Genomic DNA, 24,547 nt, shown 5'->3' with positions numbered 1-24,547 from the left:
GTCAAGGGCCACTACTAGTATTAAGTACGATAGTTCAAACTATCATGCTCTTCACTCGTAGACATCTTCTTTATCTTTAGGAGGCTCTGTGATTTATGAAAAACCCATTCATTAGTCAACCTAATGGAAGTTAAAAGAGAAGTACTGGATTTGTTTAAATCATACTTACCTAGGTGGATGCAGCATCAGTCTGATGCTGCACCTGTCCCCCGTTGGCTCTAAGACTAAGAACCGAGCGATCAAACACTGCCAATGGCTCGGTTCTCACAGCTCCATGAGCAGAAAGCTGGTGACTGACAGTCAGTATCTCTCTTCTCTGCCCCCCAAGCTCACTGGAGCGCTGGGCTGTTGAGGGGTGGGAGTGGCCGGCTGAGCCAGGTGCCAGTCCAGGCATGTGGGTGGATCCCGACCTGGACCGGCTCTGTGATGTCAGCCTGAAAACAGGTCACAGGAGTGCAGAACTCCTGTGTTCTACAGGAAATGTACAGCCAAACAAACTTTGGCTGTACTTCTCCTTTAAGAAATTGTCCAATATGCTTTTAATTAAAATAAAAAGGATTTTTTTTTCTTTCTGTTCTGTTTTCCGGGCCCACAGCTAAGAGTATAGGCTGTATATGTAAATGTGAGACATTCCATCTGCATGACATCGTGCTACCTCAGCCTAACCTCTGTCTTACCTCCTAGCAAAACTTACTCCACCTTTTTGCTTGGATGACATAATTTAATTTTGAAAGGGTGAAATAGCAATAGCAATAGTTTAGCAAGTCATTTTCAAACATGGAGCACAATTGCTTGCTATCTGGGAAGGGGATTAATGTAGTTTTATATTAATTTAGATATAATTTCACTTTAGATATAATTTTATTTTATGTTGCACTGCACTTTTTAAAAAAAATACATTTTTTTATTTTGGATAAAGCAAGGGAGAGTTATATCCTTTGTCAGTTTATTTTTCACCATCTGTGTCCCATTGCAGAGATTTCCCATCACTTCATGTCCCATAACCAAACAGGAAGTGAGAGGATATCTTTGCAAATTAAGGGAATTCCTTGGGGCCCGCCTATATCATCAGTACTAGTGTCCAAATTAAAGGATTTCCCCTCTCTTACTTTTCTGTGGATAACCCAAAATTTGGGATTTTCTTTTACTTTCACTTTCATGGACAATAGTAAACAGGACAAATAGAGAGGGCGAATCTCCTTAATGGGGGCACAGACAGCAATAAAAATGGATAGGTGTTCTAATCCATCTCTACTCTATCCAAAACTTTAAAAAAAAAGTTTTCCCTCTAGTTATACTTTAAGGTTTTTTATCTTAATGTATTCGCCCTCCCCCCCCCCATACGAGCCAAATCTCGATCCAGCACTGTGCCCTCTCTCTCTCTCTCCACACTGGACATGAAGGCAGCAATGGGAGCCATTGGCTCTTACTGCTGTCAATCAAATCCTGTGAGTATGGAGTGGGGGATGAGGGGGATGAGGCCGAGCTGGGTTAAGTGTGTCAACCACTTCCGGACCGCCCGCCATCATTATACGTCGGCACTTTGAAGAGGATAATCATTGTTATGGCAGCAACTAGCTGCCATAATCTCGGGTATCCTCTTCTTCAGCGGGCAGTCCGCTTTCAGATAAAAGTGGTCTCTGCGGTGGATTCACCACGTGATCACTTTTATCGGCGGCAGGAGAGGGCCCCCCCTCCCACTGCACTCCAGTGTCCTCTGCTGCTTACCAGAGCCACCGGCAGCGGCAGAGGCGATCGCGTCCGCTCCCCTCTGTGGTATGGAGCCGAGTGAGGGGAAGATGGCCCCCAACCGTCTCCATACCATTGCAGGGCAGAAGCAACGTCAAAACATCACTTCCGCCCATAGCTCTTAAAGGGACATTTGTTTTTTTTTTGGTTTTTTTATTGCATTTTAGTGTAAATATCTGAGGTCTTTTTGACTCCAGATCTCCTATTTAAGAGGTCCTGCCATGCTTTTTTTCTATTATTTACATTCCTTGTAATAGGAATAAAAGTGACAAAATTTTTTTTTTTTAAAGAACAGTGTAAGAATAAATAAAAGGTAAAATAAATAAGAAAAAAAAATTTAACGCGCCCCCTCCCGCCAAGCTCGCGTGCAGAAGCGAACGCATACGTGAGTTGCGCCCACATATGAAAACGGTGTTCAAACCACACATGTGAGGTATCAATGTGACCGTTAAAGCGAGAGCAATAATTCTAGCCCTAGACCTCCTCTGTAACTCAAAACATGCAACCTGTAGAATTTTTTAAACGTCGCCTATGGAGATTTTTAAGGGTAAAAGTTTGTCGCCATAACACGAGCGGGGAGCAATTTTGAAGCGTGACATGTTGCATATCAATTTACTCGGCATAACATTATCTTTCACAATATAAAAAAAAAATTGGGCTACCTTTACTGTTGTCTTATTTTTTTAAATTAAAAAAGTGTATTTTTTCCAAAAAAGTGCGCTTGTAAGACAGCTGCGCAAATAAGGTGTGACAGAAAGTATTGCAAGGACCGCCATTATATTCTCTAGGGTGTTAGAAAAAATATATATATAATGTTTGGGGGTTCTAAGTAATTTTGTAGCAAAAAAAATTTTTTTTAACTTGTAAACACCAAATCTCAGAAAGAGGTCCTTAAATGGTTAATGCATGTAGTGCTGACTACATTTGTTTTAGTGCCCCCTAAATCATGCTCCCATTGGACTTCGAGATGTGTTTCTAGAAACTGAAGTGGCAACCAATCAGATTTGAATTTACTGTTGAAAGATTATGAGATTATTTCTGATTGATTGCTATGGGTTACTGTAACTTTATATATATAATAATTTTTCTGTTCACTTGTTGGGATAATTAAAAGAGATAGTGTTCCAAATATGCAAAATAGCTCTCATTAAATATGTAAATTACCCAGCACTATCACAAATCTACAGCTGTCTAGGGTATTATGCCTAGATGTAAACAGCAGGAAGCCAGATTGGGAAGAAAAATGTAATTCAAGCAATATCTACAAAAATTATTACAGTTTAGTGGTCTTTCAAAGATGTTCAGAAATGTTTATACAAAAATACATATTCAGATGGCAAAAATATATGCACTGAAAAAAACATGAACGTCTCCCCCAAGGAAGGGCAAACTTGATTTACAAATGTTGCTTAATCACACTCTCGCCCATCACTTCTAGCTAAAGTGTTTGTTAACCCAAATATACAAAGAACTGCCAGCCGCTCTATTAAAGAGAGGCATAGCACACTGTATATGTCGATTATATCGGAGCTGTACAGCGGCCGCGAGTCACATGACCTGCCTGCAGATCACTCTAAAACGGTATTTACATGCCTCGTTTTTATAAAAGACTTATATGGTGTTCTATGCTTAACTATAATAGAGGGGTGGGCAGTGACCTTTTGTAAAATGCTATTTCTACTAATAGCGGCGGGGGTGCAGGGCGGAGACAAAGACACAGAACACGGAGCTGACAGGCAGGAAGGGAGGGAGACAGAGAAGAGCTGGGGATGACGGAGGGATGTACGCTGACCATGGTGGTCAGGGCTCAGCAGCCCTGATTATCGTGGTCAGCACAGAGAGGGGGAAACAAGAAGTGTCAGGATCAGCCAGGTTTTTTTACAGTTTAGAGAGGGACAGATTACACAGCACAAGCACTGTGCTGTTTAATCTGCTTTAAGGGAACAGGATCTCTGTTTTTTTTTGGGTTAAAAAACACTTTCAGATATTTTTTGTTGAATATAATGTAACTAGCTAGACAATACTTCTTTAAATAATTACATGTATTTTACAATTTTTTCATGGTGAACTATGCTTATGTCTTAATGCTGGACAACAAGAAAACATCTAAATATACATAAAATACATGTGTGTAAGTTTTACCTGCCAGATATGGCATGTATTCTATTTCTTTCCATTTATCCTTGAGCTCTACAAAGCTCTGCCACACAGCACAGGTGGATAACATAAAAAACAGTTAAGGCATGCAGTGGTGTCCTCTCCCCACCTCCTGCCTGCTGACCGGATAGTAAATGAGCAGACTGTTGAGGTCATCCTGTTGCTCACACTGCTCTTTCTTCCTATCTGCATGTCCCTTTTCAACATATTGCATGCAGTGCACCTGACTGACTTACAGCCCTGCCTCTCCACATTTTAGTCTGGGTGCTGCTGTATAAGGGATTGCCGGAGATACCTAATCAGTTAAAGAAAATACATTTACCAAATTATTACAGTAATTAATACCTGTGACAGTACCAGTCCCATTTAGTCTCTGTCCTTGGTTCCCTGGATTACCTGTTCCCTGAACCAGCCAAGTCATCTAATGTTATGTGCTTGTACGGGACTATTTCTGGGTATATTTGCCTGATATGCCCTGGTCATTCCCTGTGACACTGACATTGGAAATAACAATGACCATACAGCACTTTGTTACCCAGATTTAAGTGTGACTCCTGTCCCATATTTTTAAGTTACCGGGCAGTCACATTTCTCCCAGCCAGGCTTGTGGAACTATTATCAGCCACCATTGTTACCAAGCCTTTCTCCTCCTTACTGTTTTAACGGTGGGGCAAAAAAGTATTTAGTCAGCCACTAATTGTGCAAGTTCTCCCACTTAAAAAGATGAGAGAGGCCTCTATTTGTCATCATAGGTATACCTCAACTATGAGAGACAAAATGTGGAAACAAATCCAGACAATCACATTGTCTGATTTTTGAAAGCATTTATTTGCAAATTATGGTGGAAAATAAGTATTTGGTCACCTACAAACAAGCAAGATTTCTGGCTCTCACAGACCTGTATCTTCTTCTTTAAGAGGCTCCTCTGTCCTCCACTCATTATCTGTATTAATGGCACCTGTTTGAACTTGTTATCAGTATAAAAGACACCTGTCCACAACCTCAAACAGTCACACTCCAAACTCCACTATGGTGAAGACCAAAGAGCTTTTGAAGGACACCAGAAACAAATTTGTAGACCTGCACCAGGCTGGGAAGACTGAATCTGCAATAGGCAAGCAGCTTGGTGTGAAGAAATCAACTGTGGGAGCAATAATTAGAAAATGGAAGACATACAAGACCACTGATAATCTCCCTCGATCTGGGGCTCCACACAAGATCTCACCCTGTGGGGTCAAAATGATCACAAGAACAGTGAGCAAAAATCCCAGAACCACATGGGGGACCTAGTGAATGACCTGCAGAGAGCTGGGACCAACGTAACAAAGGCTATCATCAGTAACACACTAAGCCACCAGGGACTCAGATCCTACAGTGCCAGTTGGGAGAATGTCATATGGTCAGATGAAACCAAAGTAGAACTGTTTGATAGAAACACAACTCGTCGTGTTTGGAGGAGAGAGAATGCTGAGTTGCAACCAAAGAACACCATACCTACTGTGAAGCATGGGGGTGGCAACATCATGCTTTGGCGTAGTTTCTCTGCAAAGGGAACAGGATGACTGATCCGTGTACATGAAAGAATGAATGGGGCCATGTATTGTGAGATTTTTAGTGCAAACCTCCTCCCATCAGCAAGGGCATTGAAGATGAAACGTGGCTGGGTCTTTCAGCATGACAATGATCCCAAACACACCGCCCGGACAATGAAGGAGTAGCTTCGTAAGAAGCATTTCAAGGTCCTGGAGTGGGCTAGCCAGCCTCCAGATCTCAACCCCATAGAAAACCTTTCGAGGGAATTGAAAGGCCGTGTTGCCCAGCGACAGCTCCAAAACATCACTGCTCTAGAGGAGATCTGCATGGAGGAATGGGCCAACATACCAGCTACAGTGTGTGACAACCTTGTGAAGACTTACAGAAAACGTTTGACCTCTGTCATTGCCAGCAAAGGATATATAACAAAGTATTTAAATGAACTTTTGATATTGACCAAATACTTATTTTCCACCATAATTTGCAAATAAATTCTTTCAAAAATCAGACAATGTGATTGTCTGGATTTGTTTCCACATTTTGTCTCTCATAGTTGAGGTATATCTATGATGACAATTACAGGCCTCACTCATCTTTTTAAAGCGGGATTCCGGGCAGGATAATTTTTTTTTAAAAGTCAGCAGCTACAAACACTGTAGCTGCTGACTTTAAATAAGTAGACTTACCCGTCCCTCGGCTCTCGGGTCCCAGTACTGCCATCCTAAGTAAGGGAAACAAGCAGTGGAGCCTTGCGGCTTCACTGCCAGTATCCTACTGCGCACGCGCGAGCGCTCTGTGAATGGCCCCGTGGTTTTCTGGGAACACACACAGTTCCCAGAAGGCAACGGGGCTGCTCACTGAGGAGCAGGACACGTCACTGCCTAGCAACAAGGATTTCAGGTAAGTAAATTTTTTTTTTTTCACATTTTTTTTTACATTTTTAAAGATTTTTGGTGCAATTTTTTTTTTTTTTTAGGGTGGCCCTCCACTTTAAGTGGGAGAACTTGCACAATTGGTGGCAGACTAAATACTTTTTTGCCCCACTGTATTATGTATATCTCGCAGGAAGATCGGGGTCAAGGAGGAGGGGGGGGGGATTCCTCCTACAGCCTCTCCTGCTGATAACATTGTCTATTGTTGAAATGTATGATTTACCTGTGTGTCCCTTATTGCTGATTGAACAGATTACCCCACCCTGAATCAAAGGGAGGGGGGATTGTCCCTGAGTGTATCTGTTGTTACATGGGTTTGAATAAACAGTCTGATGTTTTACCCTACACTGATGCTTCGACAAAGTGAAAGGGAGAGCTAAGGGGTCTTGGACCATGCTGGTACTGGGCAAGGAAGCTTATATACAGCAGACATAACAATCCTGTTGAGGTCAGGGTCTGTCACAATTGGTTGGCAGTGGTGGGATCGTGCTTCCTTACTGTGAACACAGCAAAAAACCACCACCGGGATCTATCCCTCATTATCGGAAGAGAGGCAACCCAGAGGTGAATGGAAAATAACTACAACAAACGTAAAAGGACAACCCTCAAAGATCTGGTGGAAGTTCGAGGTAGAATCGCCAGTAACAAACCTAAAGCAGCACTCATCGCAGAGTTTATGGAAGACGATCAGGCGAGCATCATACCGGCAGATGGGTCGGATGACTTCCACAAGGAGGTACAGTGGCGATTAGCGCTGTATGGACCCTCCCCATCGGCTGAGATAGTCTCTTCAGTACTGGCGGACACCAAGACACTACGACTCGCAGAGCTGGGGCAGCAGCTGGGAAGATCCACTCCACCCAGTGTCTCCGGGGGGGTCGACAAGAAGAAGTTGCCATACGCCGCCTTTAAAACCTTCTCGGAACTGGATGGAGACATTGATGGGTTCTTACAAGATTTTGAGAGGCTTTGTTGCCTCCAGGGGATCTCAGTTACAGTCTGGGTAACCATTCTGGTCAGCAAGCTGTTGGGCCGAGCGGCCGAAGCATACAGGGTAGTAGCCGATGAGGACTGTGTGATCTATCAGCAAGTCAAAGAACAGATACTGACCCGCTATTTGTTAACCCCGGAGGCATATTGATGCAAGTTCCGGAGTCTGAAAAAAGAGGATAAGGACTCCTACAGTGAGTGGGGTCATCGTCTACAACATGCTGTGAAAAGTTGGGTCCAGGGCTGCCAGGCAACTAAGGTGGAGGAGGTGCTCAAGCTTATTCTCCTGGAACAGTTCTTTAATAGTGTTCCCCAGGAGGTTTGTAACTGGGTGAGAGACAGACACCCACTAACGCTGCAGAAAGCAACTAGCCTGGCAGATGAATTTCAGGATGCTGGAGGGGATCCGCAGCGGCACCCATCCCAGCAGCAGCCAGGTCTCTTCATTGACCTATTATGGCTCCTTTACCACCTTTGAGAAAACAGATTTACAGTAGGGGTCCCCTACCATGGCATACTGGAAATCTGGCCAGGGCTACAGCATACTGTGTGCATTGAGAAGAGGACTATACCCTTTACCATTCCCCGTCTCTTAAAGGCAGTAATGTAGGGGAGGAAGATTTTGGAGTTCTGTATGAGGCTGATCCAGTACAAGCAGTGGAAGATAATAGACATCACCATCAGGTTGTGCAGATTAAAGGGAGAGTGGTCCAAGGATTAAGGGACACAGGAGCCACACTTACTCTGGTTCAACCACAACTGATATGTGAACCTGAGAAAACTGGGCTCTCTGTCGTGGTGCGGGTAGCTGGAGGACATGTGTACTGCATTCCCACTGCTCGGGTACGTCTAGATTGGGGAGCTCGCGCTCGAGACATTGAAGTTGGGTTTATGCGGAATTTACCTGCCGAGGTACTATTGGGCAATGACCTCGGACTCTTAACTTCTATATTCACCCCTGCTATGGAGGATGAAGTACATCCAGTCACCACCTGGGTACAGGCACAGGGAATCACTTCATCTCACTCCAACGGGGCTCAGGTAAGACCTACAACCTCTGACATGAACCCTGCCCTATCTATCCCAACTTGGGACTCTCCAGAAGATTTTGGATGGGAGACCTTAGAGGAAAATACACCCGCTCCATATAGACAAAAAGCAGGGACGGATCAGGGAGGGATGAGTGATGTTAGGTATGAGTTGGACCGAGGGAAGCTATATAGGTTCACCGGGGGAGCAGGGAGAGGAGCGGCCCAGATTCCCAGAGGACAGATGGTAGTGCCTTGAAAATATTGGCAAAATCTGTTACAGATTGGGCATGATATTCCTCTAGCCGGTCATCTGGGGCATCGGCGGACACTGCATCGCCTGACTCAAAACTTCTTCTGGCCAGGACTTTCTGGAGATGTTAGGGACTATTGTAGGACCTGTGAGGTGTGCCCGAGAGTATTGAAGAATGGGAACATTGCTCGGGCTACACTTAGACCCCTGCCCATAGTTGGGGAACTTTTCAGTCGAATAGCAGTGGATATAATAGGGCCCCTAGCTATGCCTAGTTCTACGGGCAAGAAGTATATTTTGACCAAAGTAGACTACGCCACCCGATATCTGGAGGCTGTTGCTCTGGGAAATATTTATACCAAGACCGTGGCTGGTGCCCTGCTTCAGATATTCACCAGAGTGGGTTTCCCATGAGAAATCCTGTCCGATAGAGGGACGCAGTTGTGGGAGTTGTGCGGGATTAAGCCCCTATACAGCTCCCCATACCACCCACAGACCAATAGGCTTTGTGAGCGGTTCAACGGCACCCTGAAGCAGATGCTTTGGACGTTCGCCTTGACATATAAGGATTGGGAAAGTTACCTTTCCCATCAACTTTTTGCATACCGGGAGGTACCCCAGGAGGCTGCAGGTTTTTCTCCCATAGAACTGCTATATGGTAGGAGGGTACGGGGTCCCCTAGATTTGCTTCGGGAGCACTGGGAGGGTGCATTGGTTGAGGTATAGTGGCTTATGTCCTGGTATTACAGAACCGCCTTCAGAGATTGACGGACACTGTTCGGGACATGGCCCTCACACAGGTGCACGCCCCTGTAAATGAGGCATTACTCTGAATCACAAACCAGAAACAAATATGCAGCAAATGAACATCAAGGAATAAATATTAAAGCCAAAACATTAGCAGAATAGCCATGCAACTGGCCTCTGCAAAAGGAGAGGTGAGCAATGACAGCTTTTATATTTCTTTTATGACAGGTGCACTTTAATATCATGTCAGTGTACCTGTATGAAGTTGAACTGGTTATGGCATTTACATAAATGTTCCTGTCTGCGTCCCCATGATTTGACAGTACTGTCTTTCTGAATAAGACCGCACAATCAACTCTGCCTATTCTGTGCACTGGCACCTTACCTCTTGAGGAAACCAGTAACCTCCTCTGATCCTTTCCAGATACAGATCATTATTTTCCATAATTCATTTACCCTCCAAACTTGGATATAAGATCAACTAATTTAATTTTAATTATAATATACACATTGACCTTCAGAGGAGTAGCTTGGTATCTTCAATGATCTGTGAAACATCTACAGCTGTTCCGAATATGTATAATCATGCAGAATGGGATGCCATTTGTTTCTTAAGGTGTCCAAACACAAGTAGATGATCTTCAGAGAATGCAGTGCAGAAGGAAGGCAACGTGGAATTAATTGTGTCGGATCTGCCATAAGTCTGCAAGTTTTTTCTGAATTTATCCTTTTAGGGGTCAATATTAAATCCACTTCAATGTTGGCTACATACTCAGCAATTGATATGCAACTTGCACCATTTTCAATCACAAAAATGACCAAAGGGACAAATGCAACCTTTTTCACAGTTTCTATAAACATTATGAAATTACTTATAGAGTAGTAATAGGAGCAATCTGGATTTTTCTCCAATAATAATGTCCTTTAGTAATGTTGTCCTTTAATCCCCCCAACCTCCTTCAGTACCCCTCACCAAGTATCATATTTTCCTTCCTCCCCTTTCCAACCATATTCATTGTGCAGTCATGTCTACTACCTTTGCAAGGAAATGTCCTGGCCAGGTATTCTTCCTACTGTGCTCACACCCTCATCCCTATTTGTTCCTGTAGGTGAGCTGCATTCCACTAGGTGGCTGGGGGCTTCCATGAGTATGGTTCCCCTATGTGGCCAGGAAATTACATTTTAAAGCAGAGTTAAACTGCATCTGAACGCTGCAAACCAAAAATGCTATTTAAAGCGGGGTTCTGCTTAAAAAAAAATTAAAAGTCAGCAGCTACAAATACTGCAGCTGCTGACTTTTAATAATCGGACACTTACCTGTCCCAGGGTCCAGTGATGCGGGGGAATGAAGCCCCGCTCGTCTCCCCCTCCTCTCTGCGGTGCCGGCATTGTCACTGTGGGCGCCCAGCTGTGGCAGCCGGGAACCCACTGCTCCTGCACAAGCCGCACGGCGCGCCGTGACTGGCCGTGCAATCATCTGGGACCTGTGACGTGTCCCAGATGATTGCCGTGGGGGGGGGGAGAGGTGATCTCCCTTCCGGTGCCATGGTGCACCAGAAGGAAGTGGGAGCTGGAACCCTCTAAAAATAGCGTATCCGCTCCCCCCCAAAAAAATGACATGCCAAATGTGGCATGTCAGGGGGTCCCCTTCCCTTAAAGCGGAAGTTCCATTTGTGGGTCGAACTCCACTTTAATAAATTTTTAACATTCACATCATACTCGCCTATCCATCCATGTCTCCATGCTTTATTTTGCTGAGAAATCATTTTGAAAAGCACCCCCTATCATTTCTGGTCATGGCCATCTTGAGTAAGGGCAGATGATTCTTATGTAGCATTTATTCCCTGGAGTCCATCTGTCCTTAGCTTAGGCATGCAAGCAGGGGGTTTGCTTAGGAAACTTGGAATAGGCAGCCACACACCGCAACGGGATGCCAATAAAAACATCTTTATTGTAATGTTAACATGTTTCACATATCTTGTGCTTAGTCATAATAAGTCATATTAGGTTATGACTAAGCACAAGATGCGTGAAGCCTATTCCAAACGCCCTTGTTTGTCACGGTGGTGAGTCGGGCCAGCACCTGTGGGGTTACGTGCTGTGAGATATCCTCAGCTTACCTGGAGTGGTGATTTCTCCTCTGTCTTCCCGCCTTCAGAGGGTGTATGTCAGGTCACTTGAGTCCAGGTGACATATGCACCCTGTTGGGGTCTGGAGTGCACTGCAAGGTAGTGGATCCTACGGCTGACTGCTGCGGATGGAGCTCTAGGTGATACAGGAGAGCAGGTACCAACACAGATGACACTGGGAGCTAGAGCATGAGATTTCCCAGGGCGCGGAATCTAAGAGTCAGCGGGTGTTCACCAGAGGCCCCTAGTGGTGGGGATGGATTTAGCTGCAGTCTGGCTCTAGGTTGCAACCCCTAGGGCCTCCCAGCTCACGCTCATGGTAGACTACAGGGAGGTAGAGAGGAAGCAGCAGACTGAGACAAAAAAGGATAGTCAGGAGATAGCCAAAAGTCAGGGCAACAAGCAGGTAAGGATAGTCACGAGATAGCCAAAGGTCGGGGTAACAAGCAGGTAAGAATAGTCAAGAACAAGCCAAGATCGGTAACTGGAATCAGACTTAGCACACAGAGCAAGTAGCACATGGAAGCCAAAAACGCAATATTGATCAGCAAGGCTGACTTGCACTGCACAGGTTAATATAGAGTTCCCTGATAGGGGCTGGGGAGGAGCCATACTTTGAGGAGAGATTGCGGAGCTTTTGGGGAGGAGCGGGGGAGCAGGTACCTGCTCCCACTTCCGTTCTGGTTGACTTAGGCGGCTTAGACATCACCACCAGATTAATAGATCACAGTGTGTTTTGACCCACAGACTGCAAAGCTGAGGGTCCATTGTTTTTGGTGAGTGGGGACACAAGAGGGAAGTGTGGCACAAGACATTGCAATTTTCCAGCACCACAGCTCTTTCTTCGTCTTTTTTTTTTCTTTTTGAGCACTAAGCACTTTACCAGAGACTGTGTGTTTCCCAATATTGAACATTGAATATTTAACACTTTATATGTCAAAAGTGTATGTAGGTTCATAATAGTGTTTATCTAAATGGCCACTGCTGTAAGTGCTGTACTTATATATTCATATCTGATTTTGAGGTTTTAGCACCTTGTGGACAGCTGCTGTAGATTTAATTCAATTATTTAACTTTTTCACGTAGCGCAAGTTTTTATGGTTTACCAATGATTGGAAGCAGAAGTTCTCCTTCCAGAAGTCTTCTGGGACACATGACAGGTCCTAGAAGACTTCGGGACCAGTCACAGAGTGCAGCGCCTCTCGCGCATGTGTAGTGGGCACCCGACTGTGAAGTAGCAAGCTGTCACAGTCGGCTGCCCATAGTAGAGATGTCGGCCCTGCCGAGGGAGGACACAGGGAGAACATGGCTGGGGTTAGTTCACCGCTCGATCGTGGGACAGGTTAGTGTGTGTTTATTAAAAGTCAGCAGCTACAGTTTTTGTAGCTGCTGACTTTTCATAAACTAACAAATGACAGGAACTCTCCTGTAAGTTTCTGAAATTAAAGAGGTTGTAAACTCTTTAAAAAAAAAAAAAGAAAGAAAAGAAAATAATCTGCAAGACAAAGATATAATGAGCTAGTATGCATGGCATACTAGCTCATTATGAAATACTTACCTTAGAACAAAGCCTTCCAGCAGAGCTCACACACCGATGAGACAGCTGGCATTTTCCCCGGGGGTTTCTTCCAGGTTCGTGGACTCCAGCACTGAGAGTGGCCGGAGCCATGACGACGTCACTCCCGCCGTTTACAGCACAGGGCTCGGAAGGAATGGCACCCATGGCCATTCAGAGGGCATGCACCAGTGATGTCACTGGCTGCATGTAACGTAAATATCTCCTAAAGGGTACACGTTTAGGAGATATTTAAACTACCTATAGGTAAGCCTTATTATAGGCTTACCTATAGGTAAATGTCTGCAGAGGAAGTTTACTTTAAATAAAAAGATGTGCAATTATATGTTTGTAGCAAATGTTTTGCGCCCTTCTTGATATATCTCTCCAAGTCTTGGATCTTTTCTACAGTGTAACATACCTCCCAACTTTTTGAGATGGGAATGAGGGACACCTATCAGCAAAAGTATGAAGGTAAGGGCATGCCTCTTGCCACGCCCCCTTAAAGGAGAATTGTACAAAAAAACAAGATTGGTTAAACCCACAAGTGCGTTTTTTTTACCACTACTATTCCTTTATATTGGCTTTTGGAAATTACAAATGCAGCAATTTAGAAATCAGATGAAATGTTTAGCACTGGGAAACACTTTTTGATAGATAAAACGTGCATTTTATATACATCTATATAGATCAGACCAAAATGAGGCACACATGAGAAGGAATGAGGGACAGAAGCCCTGTCAGAAGGACATTGCTCCAAATCAGGGACAGTCCCTCGAAATCAGGGACAGTTGGGAGCTATGGTGTAAGCATTGTTAATCTAGTGATTTAGTAGTATAACATTGGCCATTATTACATAACATAATAGGACATAATAGGATATATAGCTTTGTGTGCTTTTAAAGAATCAAAATTTGCATCTAACAACACAGTGAAAATTAGCAAAACTTTATGAAGATTTGGAAAGAAAATCACAATCCAAATGATTTCTTTTTTTCTCAATAAAGCTGCCTCCCTTTGAAACACCACCAGGTGACCATGCCAACTCTCCTGCTGTGGGGTGAAAACGATGCATTTGTTGAAGTGGAGATGGCCGAACTGACCAGGATCTACGCAAAGAATTATTTCCAATTATCAGTGCTGTCACAAGCCAGTCATTGGCTTCAGCAGGATCAGCCAGAACTGGTCAACAATTTAATATGGACCTTTCTAGAGGAGGAGAGGTTTCGAACAAAGGACTGATTTCAGGCACTGTTATTCATATATGGATAGAAAATAAAGGTCTAATTTTGCTTTTTTTAACCTCTTTCCTGATATTATAAAATCCATCTAACGGGAAGCTGGTTAACAATAAGAAAAACAGCAATTATCAAACAAAGGGCCATATTTAGCTTGTCTCAGTGAACATGGTAAATATACTGTGTCTCTTATAATGTCACTGTGTATTATAACAAGAGCGGATTGTCCCGTAAGCTGTGTCAATTGTTAATGCCAGTCTGAATTGTAGTGTTATATTTTGCACATGCACATGCCTTAACATCTCTAAGTTTACACTGTACAACAAACAAAAAGTCATGGAAGTCTATGATATGTCGTGTTCTTTAAAAATTGTTGTGTGGTGCCTTGTTGAACTTTTTAAAATGACAATACAGGGGTGCCATTGGCCTGCTGGTCATATGGGTATAATTTTATTTTTATTTTTTTACTGCGTTTTGTAACATCACTGAAGTGTTGTCACTAGATAAAATGACTTGTTTTGATGCTGAGTCTTTGTACTGGATTTAGTGATGGTGGTACTGTTCGTAATACTGCTTTGTCCTTGTTCAATAGGAGGATGTGAAATTCAAATGTTTTTATTTCATCCTAATAGCTAGCACAATGTAAACTATAACACAATCCTTGCGAGATTTGGCTCAGTTACTTGAAAGAGGCTGTTCTTTATAAATAAGAAAATTGTTTAGCAGTAAATCGATTTAATGAAATAAAATTATTTTATATGAAAACTGACATTAAATTGTTCATAATGTACAATGACAGCATTAAATGTACATATAGTAAAAAAAAGGAGAAGAGAAACTGCTGCGCCAACCCAACAAACCAATAAAAGTGAAAATAAAATGTAGTGAAACAATAAGCAGCCAACACCAACAATTAGACAAATTGTGACAATAAATAAAGAAACAAAAAAGTGTAGCGCTATACTGTATCAGTTAGCAGCATCAAAAATGTGCTAGGGTGACGAACAGTGTATACCAAAAGTTAGACCATATGCGAAAGTACAGTGAACCATTAAGAAATCTAATATTCCAAAAGGGACATCTGTTCACATATCAGCTATACTTTATCGGTTAACACCATCACAATGTGTCAGGATGACAAACAGTGTGTATCAACAATTGAATTAATATTTGACCTCATACAAGAGGATAGTACATCCGTGAGAAATCCAATATTCAAAAGAGGACCTCTGTTAGCATATCCTCTATAATAAAACAATGTGAATCAAATGTGCATCACACAAATTAAAAATCATACATAAGCATGTGTGGATAAGTGTAAATAATAAGTCTCTGAGGTGGGGACAGTTCATATAATCAAATGGAGACTTCTTGGAGCATAGGTATCTATCTCAAAATGACATTTGTTGCTGGATTCCTCCAGTGATCAGCCTGGTGTAATAATATAAAATGCCCTTACCGGACGCGGTGGACTCACAGGCCGTACAGCGGTGAGTCATACGAGCTTGAACCGTGTACCACGGTAGAGTTATAGTTGTTCCTGGTCCACCATCAGATGATCTTGATAGAAAACTCCAATCATAAACGGTCTCCCGGTTCGTCCTCCAACACTCACTTTGGTCTCCGACAATTCAGGACAGGGACAATAGGAGAAGAAAGGCTCCACATAGTGTGAATTCCGAAAGGATTTTATTGCATAAAAAATTCCAGCATAAAAAATTCCAGATAAAAGCAAAATTTATAAAAACATGAAAAAATGTAGTAAGCGCAGTAGATAAATGGTTTGAGGTAGCGTCCTACACCCGACGCGTTTCGTCTGAAAAGACATCAACTGGGGTACCAGTTGATTATTACACCAGGCTGATCACTGGAGGAATCCAGCAACAAATGTCATTTTGAGATAGATACCTATGCTCCAAGAAGTCTCCATTTGATTATATGAACTGTCCCCACCTCAGAGACTTATTATTTACACTTATCCACACATGCTTATGTATGATTTTTAATTTGTGTGATGCACATTTGATTCACATTGTTTTATTATAGAGGATATGCTAACAGAGGTCCTCTTTTGAATATTGGATTTCTCACGGATGTACTATCCTCTTGTATGAGGTCAAATATTAATTCAATTGTTGATACACACTGTTTGTCATCCTGACACATTGTGATGGTGTTAACCGATAAAGTATAGCTGATATGTGAACAGATGTCCCTTTTGGAATATTAGATTTCTTAATGGTTCACTGTACTTTCGCATATGGTCTAACTTTTGGTATACACTGTTCGTCACCCTAGCACATTTTTGATGCTGCTAACTGATACAGTATAGCGCTACACTTTTTTGTTTCTTTATTAAATGTACATATACTGTAGCTTATTTTAACTTTTTGAAGACACTTTGCTTACATATCTTAAAGTAGAAGACATGAATTATGAACAAAGCATATCTCTCTATAGTGTTTGCTTGTCCCAATTAAGAGCACTAAGTGTCATTTGGATTTGCTGCTTAGTTCTGTTGCTATCTTCATGAATCACTTCTGACACGTTTTCCTGACACCAAGAGAAAAATGGTGACAGGGGAGGGACCTCCAGCTGAGTGACAGCCTCAGCTCTGTTCCTCTGTGCTTTGTGAAGGAAGGTGTGTCTCTTCCCTCCAATCAGCTTTTAGAGCTCTCTTCACTGAGCTCTGCAGTGTATGACTTCAGCTTTCCTGACCCCTTTTTTTCTGAACTTTAAGATAAGCTATATTAATTCAGCATTTTGAATAGATTTAGAGAAGAGAACACTGCAAATAAACGGACACAGCTTATGTAGGAAAATTTATTTCATCTCTGTGTATCACCTGAGGCCAATCACTTCACTGGGTATATGTAAGGCTTTACAACCACTTTAAAGAAAAAGGGCACTTTAAATGAAAGCGCACAATCATTTTTTTGGCCCCTGTGTTCTGACCTAAACAATTCCACCCTCAACCTGCATGGATCCTAAGGGCCCTTTCACACGGGCTGTCCAATCAGGTCCACCCGTCAGTTTTTCAGGGGCACCTGATCGGACGCTCCATTCACCCCTATGAGGCAGCGAATGTCAGCAGTGACATGTCCGCTGACCCCCGCTGCTATCCGATCTGATCCTGTCCGCCATGATGGTCCTATTTTCATCCATCTGGTGGATCGGATGGGATCGGATGAAAATGGACAGACAGGCCGTTTTCATCCGATCTCCCCATAGAGGTGAGCGGGACTCCCACAGGTCCGGATCGATCTCCGCCAAGCAAGTGGAGTCCGTCAATTGGATCCACCCTGTGTGAAAGGAGCCTTACCGTGATCCATCATCTGAGATTGTTTACAAAGGCCACAGGCAACAGATCTTAGGAATATGAATTGGTGGAGGGGGTGGGCGATTTAGGTCAGAGCATAAGGGCAAATAAGTGTCTGAAAGTGCACTTATTCTTTAAAGGTCAACAAAACCCAAAATGTTTTTTATGGCTTTAGGTTGGTACCATTGAGCTGAATTGCTAGTCGATTTCTTATCTCTTTTAATGTGGCAAGATTTCCCCACAGTACTTTGTGCAGCTACCCCCATTTAAGCGGACTTTGCAGTGAAATGCAAGGTCTGCTCAAATTGCCTGAGCCCATTTCTCACCTACAAATCACCTATTGTAAATATTTAACAATAATTGCTCAGGTATATATAGACAAAATTAAAGGTACCAACATCCCAATAATATAAAATTCTAAAAAAAGGGGAGGGTTGAGACAAATAGGATTTTCCCAGTACCATCACAAGACATTACAACATGATTCTTTAAAATCAATATAGTTTATTTTACATACAGTCAACATTCATTTTTAAAACATTGGATATTACAAATCATTTTCTTTCTAAGTGGTCACACCACCTTTATTAGAGTGCCACTAAGAATGATAGGTGTCTCCAGTTACCAGTGAATATTAAAGGTCAAGCTCCCAACATGTTTCACTGATTCCCCACTTCTTCAGGAGAGCAAAATGAGAAAACAAGAGAACTAAGTACTGGAAAAAGTGATGAAATATGTAAGTATATAAATAGCACCAAGTAAAAACAATGGTAAATATCCCATATGTTATATGGGTTTTAATAAACATTGGAGATAGGATAACTACCTTATAGGCTGAGGTAGCAAACTAAAGGGGGCACTCAAGGTCATGAACATCCCAACTATCCTATCTCCAATGTTTATTAAAACCCGTGGAATATATGGGATATTTACCATTGTTTTTAATTGGTGCTATTTATATATTTACATAAGTTAGATTTACACTTACCTTACTGCCCTCTGCATCGCTGGCCATGACATCACTGCCCTACCTCTCCACTTCATTCAATAAAAAATGCTTAGGGGTCAATTTTCTAAAACTGGAAAGTGCAAAATGTGGTGCAGCTGGGCAGGGTAGCTAGTCAGCTCCTAACCTCAGCTTGTTCAGTTAAGATTTAACAAAAAAACCTGGAAGCCAATTGGTTTCTATGCAGAGCTGCACCAGATTTTGCACTCTCTAGTTTTAGTGAATCAACCCCCTTTCATTCTTTGAGAAAATGCAAAGTGTTCTCTGAATGGCCTTGTGCCGAGCAAGCAGCTTCTTGTCTTCATACTGCAGCAGTGCAGCTGCTTGGCACAGTGTTGGTTATGTGTTAAGACAAGGTACTGAGATCTTGAGTAATGTGGAATTTACCTCTACTTGCATAGGAGAACAACATTACACACGAGAGGGGAGAAAAAAGAGCTTCCATCCTGTTCAGGATATTCAAGCATATACAGTATAAACACACACACTGTAGTACATGTTGTTGCACTTCCAACACACAGGACCAAGACATTAGTGGTGATCACTGTAGTAGCAGTACCTACTACAGTGTTTTCCAGCTTCCACAAGGATCGACCAGGTATGGGACATGTAAACTTACAATTGGTCAAAATAGGAAGGAAGGGATTGTCAAATAAATAACATAGGGGATTGGACACTGACCTGTACCAAGGCAAAAACAATTCTTTAAAAACTATGTTTGATGGGGAGCAACAGTTTTAATAGTGTCTAAAGGGCAACATTAAAAATGCAAGATTTCTTTAAATGACATGCCGGGGGGGGCTGCCCTGTCACTACCCTGAATCCCTGTGATGTTATTGACCAAATATGGTAATGCCGTCACTTGGAAGATCCCACCACTTTGTTTATACTCCGCTATCATCTGCCAGATCTATCATTTGCGGGTAAGCAGTAGTCGGGAGAGGATCATGTTGACAGTTAAAAGGATTTTGTTTTCTGGCAGGTCAGCAGACTTCGGGCACCCAGATTAACAATGATTTGCGTCCCTGGACGACATGATTGACAATGGATGTATATTGTGGGACAATTTTTGTTGTGTTTTTTATTTTTTATTAAAGGAATTGTCAAAAAGTGTTTGTGTTTATTTTGTGAATAGTTAGGGGTATTATATACCCCTTAAGGTTGCCATAGATGGATTGAAATTTGGCTGGTTCAGCAGGGACCGAATTTCAATCCATGTGTTGCCAACTGGATCTACTTTGATCAGCTCTGTCAGATAAAAGCCACTCGATCAGCAGCTGCAGCACTGATCTGTGTACTCTGACAACAGAATATGTCTCTCCATTATCAGAATAAAATAGCACAGCAGGGGGATTCCCCTATTCACCTTGAATGTGAACTATGTACAGCTTTACTCATTCACATGGGCAGGCAGTATCTGAGGGCCCTCTTATTGTTAAAAGTGGCTCTGAGTTTCCAATAAACCCATAGATCCCTGCATCTACTAGACCAGGGTTCTGGGGAGAAGGCCCCTGAAGGTCCTTTTCCAGGGGTAACCCCCCATGTTGAAAGCAAGTGACCTGGTATGATTCAGGAGGGGAAGGTGAGGGGCACAGGCTCTTCCTCTTCTTTCCTGGCCTGACAGGTTGCATCTTCGGATAAGAGTCTGATATGGATATTTAGGGACCCCACACATTTTTTTTCTTAATTTTTGCGTGGGGTTTCCCTTTAAAAACCACGGATTCTTAGTCAGCAATTACATGATGGCGGTACTTATTATTATTAATATACAGGATTTATATAGCGCCGACAGTTTACTTGCCACTTCCTTAACAACCGCTGATGGTGGAAGACGGAAGCTGCCCCGTATAGTAGCGGGAGCAAAAACCCACTACTATGCATGAAATTCTGCTCCCACTGAACAAGATGCAATGTTCTGATAAACACCCAAACAAGCAAAGTTTTGTCTGAACTTGTGTTCAAACTGAAACTGGACCTGCTCCCCAGTGCTGAGCACTGGCAGGCGCTGGTCTTATGCTCCACAGACTGTACAAATCCAAAAGAAAAGACAGGTTGCACTATGAAAAAAAAATTCAAACAGTGTTTTTTTTTATTCATTTGGACAACATGTTTAATCTACAAATGAGCACAGACTTTTGGCTAAAACATGTCAGAGGAGGAGGTCCCAGGAAGTGATTTCCAGGTTCTGTTCTCTTGAATGACAGAAGTAAAGGTACAAAAAACTTAGAACCATTAATATCCCAAATGCAAAAAAAGTATTTTATTAGATACACAGTCTATATTAGTCCATGTAGGTAATCAATAACATATGGGAAATAAAAAATCCAGAGCACTCAAGGCTGCCATCATATAGGAACAGAAACCAGGTTCCAAAAGCACTGCAAGAGACAAGGAAAGAGGCGCATCTGAGTGTAGACGTTTCTAAAACTTTAATGATACGGTTATCAACTCACATTTAAGTGATAAGTATGAGCATGTGGGTCCCAACAAGGGCGAATCCTGGTGATGACAATCCTGCTTCCTTGGTCCTTCATGCACGGGCGATGTGTGCGTAGGAATCCACCGCTGTAGAAGAATGAGTAAAGTTACCAGCGTTTGCATTTTCTTCATAGTACAAATGGTCATTTGTTTGTATTTACATGTTAGAATTCAGTCTGGGGTGAGAATGGCAACACTAGGAGTCCAGTCAGGTGTGCTGCATAAAATACACTGACAAGTATGATGCTGAGAAGAAGTGGGAGAATAGAGAGGAGCTCATCAGTCTACTGCTGTTCGTTCACTGTTCAAGCCCACTGGAGGCAAGGAAGTGACCTAGCATTAGAGAAATATCAGGTCACCAGCCTGTCTGTGCTGTCTTCCCAAGCTCATTAAACACGAGGACTGTGTAGCTACAGATACAATTTTGTTGCAAGATAAAACAGCTCCAGTATCAGTATTTCAATTGTGTACTTGGCTTTTTGCTTGAAATTCAACTTTAACAATGACTGCAGTAGCTGTATGAAAATGTGAATTTTGGTGTGGAGATTTTGCCACCAAAGACCCCAAAAGATATAGGAAGCCAAGATATGTGACTCACCTTACCAGCATCCACACAAAACCACAATATTTATTTTAAGTGGAGGTGGCATTTAAAATGATCAGTTGGAAAAATATGAATATTCACTGATTTGGCACTATGATGAGTTACATTCATTCTGACACCTACACATTCTAGCTTTAAAGTTTGTCCTTTTTACAAATAGATAGGCATTCGTTTACCTTCAAATGTAGATACTCTTATGGAATTGCTTTCATGCATACCACAACCGACTAATTGAATTTTTACATGCTGTTTATTATGTTCTCATTATTTATATAAATTTCATTGAAGGCATTACATTTCCAAAACATGACATTTCAGTTTTGTGTAGATGTTAGCAGGACATGTCAATCTGAACTCTGCCAATGACAAATCACCCAGAACTCTGGCAGTTAGATATCAGCATTTGATTTTCCAGGTCCATATACCTGCTGTGGTTATTGCAAGGGTGTTTCACTCTTGCCAATGGACCTTGCAGTTACTTTAAACAACAGAGACTCCTTGTGATGCACCTCTCTTATAGAGAAAGCAGAGCCAGAAACTCAGTAGGGATTTTTTTGGAGTCCCATTGGAGATTCAGATTTCCAGAATCCCTTCGTACTGAAAAATCAACTTTTAAATGGACTGACCCTTTAAGAGTACAATCACTTGTGGCATTGATTTGGAAATCACTGGTCCTTAAAGCGGAACTTCACCTAAAAGGGGAAGTTCCGCTTTAAGCGCCCTTTCACACTGCCAGTGCCCAGGCGTCAGCGGTAAAGCGCCACTAGTTATAGCGGCGCTTTACCGTTGTTTCTTTGGTGCTTTTCGGGCGCTAGCGGGGCGCTTTCAACCCCCCGCTAGCTGCCGAATAAAGGGTTAAAAGCGCCCGCAAAGCGCCGCTGTCGAGGCGCTTTGCACGCGTTTAGTGGCACTGTCATTGATTTCAATGGTCAGGGGTGCTTTAGGAGCACTCCTAAAGCGCCTCAAAGATTCTGCTTGCAGGACTTTTTTTGACGTCCTGGCCAGCGCAGCTTTTTTCAGGCGCCTGAATAATGCCCCCTGAGTGAAAGGGGTCTAAGTCCTCCTCCCCCCTACTCTGACACATTTTCTGGCACAGGTACCTTGACAGGTCCGCTCAGATCACCTAGTGGGAGCGGGTGCTTGTCAAAACTAGGTACCCACTCCTCAGCCCCCCTCCCCACAAAAAAAAAACTGTTCTTTTTCCCCTCCCTCCCTGCAGTCTTCTGGGACACACCACAGGTCACATAAAACTAGGGGACCATTCACAAAGTGCAGCGCAGCTCATACATGCGGAATGGGCAGCCGCCTGTGAAGCCACAAGGAGCGCAGCTGGCTGCGTACAGTGAAGGTGCTGGAGCTGGGAACCCAAAGGCTAGTGAAGAACTTGCTCCAGTGAGGATGGCGCTGGATCCCTGGACTGGTAAGTGTCCTTTTATTAAAAGTCAGCAGCTACAGGATTTGTAGCTGCTGACTTTACATTTTTTTCTTCTAAACTGAAGAACCGCTTTAAAGAATTGTCACTATTTGTTTTACATTATTGAGTTCCCCATGGGATAAAGTATGTGTAGTACTTTTTCCTATCTCCCCAGACAGAGCTGGTGCAAGGATGTTTGACACCCTAGGCAAAGCCTAATTTTGCTGCTGCCCCCCTTGGCCCCACCCCTGACTCCACCTCCTTTTCCCTGCCCATATATACCCCACCTTTTTAATGAAGCGCCCATCAAATGCAGCCCACCAGCGCCCACCAAATGCAACCTCACCAGCGCCCATCAATAAATGTTTGCTTGCTTCCATTCATTCTGGAGTCCTCCGCTGCAAACAACCAACAGGGAGTAACACCGCTCCAGGTGATGGTAATACCTTCCTTAATAATCAGGTGCAGGTCCAGTCCGTGATCTGGGTAACTGATGCAGGAGACAAAACGATTGACCGCACTCCAAGGATAAGGAAAATTGTTTTATTGGTATAAAAACATCCAACATGAAAAACCATTGAGGTTACAGCATCATGACAGCACAGAGGGGAGCATGGTTCTTCCTACTCTCTTACTGCAGAGAGAAGAGAGTAGGAACACCAGTGGCCGGGCACCCTAGGCAGCAGTGCGCCCTAAGCAGCTGCCTAGTTTGCCTAGTGGTAGCATCGGCCCTGTCCCTAGGTGCCCTAGAACTAGCTGCAGTGCAGGCCAGGGTGCCCCTACCTTGGTGCATGGCCACCCAACCCTGCAGCTATCAAGATATATGGCTACTTTGCTTTGTCTCCAGATTTCAGCGCTTGCCTGAGGCAAGTACCATCAGAGGAATGCAGATGGAGGTGAGGCCTTGCAGCCTCCTGTCCCTTTGTATTGTCCTTGCTGGTGCCGCTTTGGGATAGTGCTGGGAGCCACATACGCTTTGGTCAATATGATCTTTCATTCTATAATATGCAAGGACCTGTGGGAAGCCCTACTTGAACTAACGAAACGAGAAAGTATTTAGGCACCATACATTTTTATGGCCACTAAACAAACCATTGCGAAGGCGTGGAAAACACCTCTCCTCTCTTTTGAGGAGGTGAAGCAATGGGTGGATGGGACGTTGGTGAATAAAAAGCTCATTGCGGTACTTGCGAACACTAGGGATACATTTCTCAAGATCTGGCAACCCTGGTTGGACTAGTTTCCAGTGATAAGCCCGCCTTCCCGTTTTTTGGACCTATAGAACTCCTGCCTACTCTACCTGTGATGGCCTTGGATTCCCTGGGTTGGGGCTTACTTTATTTTTTGTGACTCCCCTTCCCCTGTTTTCCTTATCCTACTCTCCCTTTTTTTATCTCTCATCCATACCCTGTTCT

General features: G+C 43.1%; 1 protein-coding gene across 1 annotated transcript in view; it reads left to right on the top strand.

Moving 5' to 3' along the window:
- The window catches only part of EPHX4 (epoxide hydrolase 4), a 134,398-nt gene extending 119,148 nt beyond the window's left edge, over window positions 1-15,250 (top strand). The window contains exon 7 of the mRNA XM_073593151.1: window positions 14,081-15,250. Within this exon, the coding sequence (XP_073449252.1) occupies window positions 14,081-14,315 (235 nt within the window). The 3' untranslated portion in view covers window positions 14,316-15,250. The remainder of the gene's footprint in view (window positions 1-14,080) is intronic.
- Window positions 15,251-24,547: the final 9,297 nt, after the last annotated feature.

Source organism: Aquarana catesbeiana, linkage group LG07 (assembly GCF_042186555.1).
Source record: "Aquarana catesbeiana isolate 2022-GZ linkage group LG07, ASM4218655v1, whole genome shotgun sequence".
Lineage (NCBI taxonomy): Eukaryota > Metazoa > Chordata > Amphibia > Anura > Ranidae > Aquarana > Aquarana catesbeiana.
Note: the sequence above shows the minus strand (reverse complement) of the source record. Positions and strands in the feature narration are given on the sequence as shown.